The sequence below is a fragment of the Oratosquilla oratoria genome, chromosome 18, assembly GCF_046742065.1.
Source record: "Oratosquilla oratoria isolate Oo_2021 chromosome 18, ASM4674206v1, whole genome shotgun sequence".
NCBI classification, from domain to species: domain Eukaryota; kingdom Metazoa; phylum Arthropoda; class Malacostraca; order Stomatopoda; family Squillidae; genus Oratosquilla; species Oratosquilla oratoria.
This window is the reverse complement of record NC_134794.1, coordinates 40286001-40293500: the sequence shown is the minus strand read 5'-3', so window position 1 is coordinate 40293500 and position 7500 is coordinate 40286001. Positions and strand designations below refer to the sequence as shown.

Here is a 7500-nt window from a genome sequence, read left to right as displayed (position 1 = left end):
TTTTGATGCTGGGGTTGACTATCTCAGTTTAAACATCTTTTCGATATATATTGGGTTTAGGTTGTCAGTGACCTTTGAGGATTGGTTAAGGTATGTTCTGCTGGGTGTGGTTATTAATAATGAGGCGTATAGTACACCCCAAGGTAATGGCGGCTGACGCATATCTTCCCTCCCTCCCTCCCTCCTGACATACATGTAAGCGCCTGGGTTACAGCTGCGGTTCAGATCATTATTGATCGGTCTTGTAATTTGCAGTAGATCGAAGCAAAACAGCTCCATCATCCAAAAACAAATAATCAATGCTCTAGAGCAGTGTTTCCCAACCTTTTTTGGCTGCGACCCTAAATCCACTCTTAGCCTGGAGTCGCGACCCTAATTGTAATAATAAATTCAACCATTTCATGTTATATTTCTACGTACTTGCATAATGTTTATAAACTTTCGTTTTTATAGTTCAGTTTATATTTACTAGCACAATGAATTTTAATACATTTGAAACTTGAATGAAAAAATGTTAAAAAAGAAAGGAAACTTTATTTCATATCCATTTACACACAAAAAATATGTTTTTCCTCTATGATTAGCAGTATTTTTATACCTTGTTGATGATAAATGTAACTGATTCACAAGATAAATATAATGAATTATATAAAAAGGTCTCTTGTGTAAGAACCAAATATGTGAATTATTAACATATTTTTGTAAGACCCTCTGGCGACCCTCAAAAGCACCCTCGCGACCCTAGTTTGGGTCGCAACCCTGGGGTTGGGAACCACTGCTCTAGACAATCGTTCGACGATCATCGTTGAGCCATGAACGATCATCGTTGAGCAATAATCACGCAGGGCAAAACGTTTACCTTCACGCATTCGTTCGTACGTTCCGACATATCCTGAGTCATCATCAGCCCCCCCTTTTTTTGAGAGAGAGAGAGAGAGGGAGAGAGAGATTGAGCGCGTGTGTGATTGTCTCGCATGAATACACATCTCATGTGGCGTTAGTAATGACTTGAGTGTTTGTGGTCAACACCTGTGGGAAGGATAGTAAGCTCCGTTTCGAACCTTGGACTCGATAGTGTATCAATTCAAAGACTTTTTTTCTATTCTTTTCCTTATCTTTCTTACCCCCTCCACCTCCCACACACACCACTCCACTGTCAAATTCAATACTTAATCCATCAAGATTAAGAAATAGATTATCATACTCTAGTTTATGTAGAACTGTGGAATTTGTAGGACTGTAGGTTATAGAAAGACCAGTAAACCAAAAGTTCGAATCCTGAAATATGTTGTCCTGACAACCACCTCATACCGCCTCCGTCCCATCCACCTCATCCTTGAGAACGAAGTTGTTCGCTATATCGAGGTCGCCCTAGTTTTGTTCGCTATATCGGGGTTGGCACTCCTTCACTGTTTACTGTTGTTGTTGTTGTTGTTGTTGTTGTTGTTGTTGTTGTTGTTCGACGCTGCAGTAAGGTACAATGGCACCGACAACACAAAATGGCGGAAAGAAGGGTTTGGTCCACGCGTTGGGCTCGTGATCGGCAGCTATTACCCTCCCGGATGAGAGTTCAGAGCTCATAGATTGCCAGGTCTATGGGTCATACTGTGACTTCACACGAACGCGCACACACACACACACACACACACACACACACACACACACACACACACACACACACACTACAAGTCACTACAAGCATAGTTCTCGTCCCGTAAAATACAACTAGGTAAATACTAGGTAAATACACACACACACACACACACGACTCGACGGCGCAGTGGTAGTGATCGCAACCACTGCTACAGCGGTCCGAGTTCGAGTCCCGCCCAGAGCTGAAGTAATTTCAGTACCGCTGCACTACAAGTTGTTACTCCAACTCTTGTGGGCGGGGAGTTGGGTGTGTGTCTGTGTGTGTGTGCGTGTAAAGTCACAGCATTACCCATAGATCGGCCATATATGAGCTCTGAGCTCTCTTCCGGGAGGGAAAAAAAACTATCGCTCACGAGTCCAACACGCGATCCAAAGACCATGGTGAATATGTCACACACACACACACACACACACACACACACACACACACACACACACACACACACACACACACACACACACACCTTGCCCACTAGAGTCCAAGTTCCGGCTCGCATTGCAACGATATTCAAATCTTCAACCTTGGACAGGATTCGAACTCGGATCGCCGAATAAGTGGTAGGAGGTGGTATCACCATACCATCAAGCCATGTGTGTGCGCGCGCGCGCGTGTTTTTACTTAGTTGTATTTTACGGGAAGAGAGCTATGCTCGTAGTGACCCGCTTTTGTATCTTTCACCATCTAGTTTGATCTCAATTAAATTCTTGCATAGTTTTTGCACTCACTGTTTCCTCATTCAGATTGTTCCAGATATCTATCACTCTGTGTGGAAAGCTATTCTTTTTCAGATCTCTTCTGTAGTTATCCTTTTTAAGTTTCTTTTCGTGTCCTCTTGTCTGTCTCCTATCCCACTTTAGTAAATCAACTTTATGAAGGACTTCCATCCTTTTCATAATTTTGTCGATGGTTAGTAGGTCTTCGTCGTGTGTGTGTGTGTGTGTGTGTGTGTGTGTGTGTGTGTGTGTGTGTGTGTGTGTGTGTGTGTGTGTGTGTGTTTGTGTGTGTGTGCGTGCGTGTGTGTATTTCCCCCACGTATGACTTTCTTCCCTCCCTATAGACACATCCCCCAATCGTCTTCCCCCCATTCCCCCTTCCCCCCTTCCTCCATCAAAGACCTCCCCCCCCCATGGTTCTCCCTCATTTCACCCCACCCGTATCCTTCTCACCAAGGTCATCATATTAAGACATCAGGGCAGGACTCGCAGTATTTGGTGTAATTTGGACACATTTAGCTTTTAGGAAGGAAATAGTCAAGAACTGGTTTACCAACAGAATGGTTAACGAAAGGAATAGACTTAGTAATCAAGTACTAAGCGCTGAAACAATAATTTATTGTTTTAAGAGAAGGTGAGATAACTTGATGGATGGGGATGGCGGGATGTTAGGGACATGGAACTGCCTAGTGTAGGCCTTATAAGTTCTCTTACAGTCTCCTTCATTCTTGTGTTCTTCTCTTGTTTTAAGAGAAGGTGAGACACTTGACGGATGGGGATGACAGGATGTAAGGGACTTGGAACTCCCTAGTGTAGGCCTTATGGTCTCATGCAGTCTCCTCCATTCTCATGTTCTTCACCTCCTCCTTCGCCAGGGTGATCGTCATCCTTCTGGCCTACGTCTCCATGTTCAGCAACATCCGCCTGACGCGTGCGGCCACGCCCCTCTCCCTGGGCGACCGCGAGTTCGCCCTCCGCTTCTTCTTCATCGTCTTCACCGACTGCGTTTGCTGGACGCCCATCATCGTCCTCCGCATCCTCGCCCTGGCCGAGGTCGACATTGACCGTGAGTAGGGGCTGTAGCTCAAGGACGACCTCGTTCGAGGATGATCTCGTTCGAGGACTACCTTGTTCGACAACGATCTCGTCTGAGGACGACGTATTTTAAGAACTATTTCACTCTAGGATTACCTCGTTCGAGGACCTCTTTCAAGGACGACCTCGTTCGAAGACCTCTTTCAGGAAGACCTCGTATGAGGACGATTTCATTCGAGGAGGACCTCGTTCGATGACCTCTTTCAAGGACGACCTTGTTCGTGGACGACCTCTTTAAGAACGAGCCTCGTTCAAGGACCTCTGTTAAGGACGACCTTGTACCAGGACGACTTCTTTTAGGGAGTTCTCGAGCACGACTTCTTGAGGACGACGTTGACTGTAGGTATGAGCTAGGTCGAGATCGACCTCTCGAATTCGGTCACAAGGCCGACCTCGTTTAAGTACGAATTCTCGAGGACGACCTCATTCAAGAACGAGATTTCGAGAACAAGTTCTCGAGGACGGATTCGTTCAAGGACGAGCTCTGAAAATCACTACTGACCGTAAGTATAAGTAGTAGGTCGAGATCTCTCTCAAACTCGTTATCGAGGACGAGCTTTCGAGGGCGACATTAACTGTAAGTATTAGCAGTGAACCGAGGATGACAACTTTTCGAAGGCGAAGTTGATCATAAAGATGACCTCGTTCAAGGAGAAGGTTCAGGTCTTTGATGAGATTCCTCACGAGAATCGTCCTTGAGGACAACCTTGAGTGCACTTTCTCCTCAAGGAATCCATTAGGAACAAAATCATCAAATGTAGGACCCTCACGACCGTTGACATAGTTCGTGCGTGTTCCGAATACTCTTCGATTTTTTAGTCCATCGAAGAAAGAAGAAGAAAAGTAAGACACCAAAAATCAACCCGCATAGCGCTCACATCACAGTGCTCGTGCGAAATCCAAAGAACCCAATCAGAAACCTGCGTGTGGGAATATATATATATATATGTATATATATATATGTATATATATATATATATATATATATATATATATGTATATATAACTTGAGACAAATGAGAGTGATAGGTGGGGAAGGATAAACGAAGATGGGCTTAAGAACACGTTTACCGTCCTAACATTTCGGTCTCTATGACCCTCTTCGGAGAAGGTCATAGAGACCGAAACGTTAGGACAATAAACGTATTCTTAAGCCCATCTTCGTTTACCCTTCCCCCCCCCACACACACACACATATATATATATATATATATATATATATATATATATATATTGCTAAGGCTACAGAGTTTGGAAGTTTGTGCCAAATTTAAGATTGCTTGTTTTTGTTACGTTAAGTAAATTTAGGCTAGATTAAAGATAGCCAAAATTGTCTCAGTTTAGCGAAATCTTGATTGAATAAATTATGGCGAATTTTTGCTAGGAATAAAAGAATTATGCTAGATTTATGAATAAGTTTTTGTTAGGTTAAGCGAATTTGTGAAAGATTAAGAAATAGCGAATTTTCTCTAAGTGAAGCACGTAACATCCAATAGTTCTGTAACTTAGCGGCTCCAACATAAGACCATCTGTAGGGGAAATCCTTATCGCTAATCCTCTTTAAGTTGAAACTAATAATTGACTACGTTCGGGTCTATAGCCAGCCCGACGCTGCACGCCGATTGGCCCAGACATGACCAATCACAAGCCTTCTTTGTTACTTCAGATGCACAAAGGTGGATTAGCTCTTTTTAGCTGAATATAATTGTTTGGGAATGAAGGATTAGGTTTTTAAGTTTGTGATTCTTTTTCGTAATCACGGGCCAAGAAATGTAAGGTTCAGACACGCTACTGTAATGTTTTAGTGATATTTCTCAGATTATTTATTGTTATGTAAGGATTTACTATTTATTCATTTATCTCTTTGTTTACTTTCATTTCATTGTCTTTATAAGCGACTGTCTATAAGAAGATTGACCATAATGTTCTTTATATAATTGTTCTCATCGCCCGTTTTCAATGAAAGCGTGACGTCATGTCGACGCTGCCTCTCGGGTAATCTTGGTCTCTATTCTTTCCACAGCGCAATTCTACGCCTACGTCGTGGTCGTTCTTCTACCCATCAACTCTGCCCTCAACCCGTTCCTGTACACGTTCACCACATCCAAGTTCCGTTCCCAAGTGGGCCGACTTCTCGCACGTTCCAGGATGTGCAGATGGACTAGAAGGAGAGATTCAGGTGAATGTCGATTTTTATCTTAAAGCGCGCGAATTCACTTTTTTTTTCTTATTTGTCACTTCCACCATATTTTCTTATTTGCTATGCTTGTTTACTTGTCTCTATTTCTCTGATTATTCATCCCCTATTAATTTATTTATTCTTAAGTAATAGGTTGTTCTAGGTGGAATAGTGTAGTTGTAATATGACCAAAGATAAGGGTGTTTAACATAAATATTAGATAAAAGATTCCAACGAAACACACACACCCAAACACACACACACACACACACACACACACGAGATATGAAGACGGTACACCACGAGCATAGCTCCCCTTCCCGTAAAATACAACTAGGTAAATACAACAAGGTAAATACACACACACACACACACACACACACACACACACACACACACACACACACACACACACACACACACACTTTTCATCCTTATTTATTCTTAATACTGATCAATCTAGTATATTGTTTTAATTAGTATTAATTGAATTATTCATTTGTTTCTCTTCTTGAGTCAGTTGTGGGGAAGTTTCAAATTTCAACAAACATGTGCTGACGATATGACGTCATCACAGTTGCCTCGCGGGATTTTACAAAGGTTTACAAAAGAGGAGGTCGGATGCGAAAAAAATATATAAATAAATAAATGAATAAATAGATAAAATTATAATTATATAGATAATAATAAATAAGTAAATAATAGGTAAAGTTGAATAATAAACAAACAGGTAAATAGTAAATGATAATAAACCGACAGATAACTAATAAAATATGATGAGCCAACAATAATAAACAGACAAATAACGAACAAATATATTTTCTTTTTTCCTTCTTATTTTCATTTTAAATATGTTAATGTACATACGCATTTTGGCTTTCATTTGTGAAGTTTAAAGTATGGTTTTACATCAACATTAACCAATCAGTTTGTTCATATAAAGATCCTAGTACCTTTTCTTCGCTTAGAATGCATGCGAATAAAAAAAATTATATTATCATTATTACTATTATCATTATCACTATTATTTTCCCCCACCCTGTGGTGAGGGAAAATAATGCTGCCACCAAGTATTCCCACTTGGATCGTAAGAGGCGAGAAAAACGGGACGGGGGTTGGGAGTAGGCATCCTTCTCCTTGTAGCCCCACAGGGGACATTCCTAAAAAAAGTAAAGGCATAAGAGGGTCTAGGAGTTTTCCAACCAGTACCCTAAGGTTTGGGTCTTTTAATGTGCGTGGATGTAGTACAGATGAGAGTAAAAGGGAAGAGATAGGTAGTATGTTTGTGAGAAGAAAGATGGATGTGTTGGCTTTGAGTGAAACTGAGTTGAGAGGGAAGGGTGAGTGTGAGTTTGGGAGTGTAGTTGGGAGGTTCTCAGGAGTGAAGAGAGGAAGAGGGAAAGAAGGGGTGGCTATACTAGTAAATGAAGAGATAAGTAAACGTGTAGTGGAGTGGAAGGAGGTTTCTACAAGGTTAATGTGGATAAAGGTGAAACTGGGAAAGGAGATATGGGTTTTTGTAAGTGCATATGGGCCTGGTAGTGAGAAGAGTGTAGAAGAAAGGGAGGCTTTTTGGATAGATTTAAATAAGTGCATAGAGGGATTAAAGAGGAACGTGAATGTAGTAGTATTGGGAGACCTCAATGCTAGGGTAGGAAATGAACCAATAGACGGAATGGTTGGGAAATGTGGAGTTCCAGGAAAGAATCGTAGTGGAGAGTTGATGGTGGAGATGTGTCTAGAGAGTTGATACAGTGTTTAGGAAGAATGTCAAACATAAGTACACATGGGAGAGGGTGGTGGATAGAGCGTTAATGGACTATGTAGTGGTAGATAGGAGTATAATAGGAAGAGTTAGG

The 7500-nt window shown here is 41.6% G+C and overlaps 1 protein-coding gene across 1 annotated transcript in view; it reads left to right on the top strand.

The window, feature by feature from the left end:
* LOC143034844 (relaxin receptor 1-like) overlaps positions 1-7500 on the top strand; it is a 378926-nt gene that overhangs the window by 365026 nt on the left and 6400 nt on the right. Inside the window, exons 13-14 of the mRNA XM_076201188.1 lie at positions 3243-3433; positions 5486-5641. Of these exons, the coding sequence (XP_076057303.1) occupies positions 3243-3433; positions 5486-5641 (347 nt within the window). The remainder of the gene's footprint in view (positions 1-3242; positions 3434-5485; positions 5642-7500) is intronic.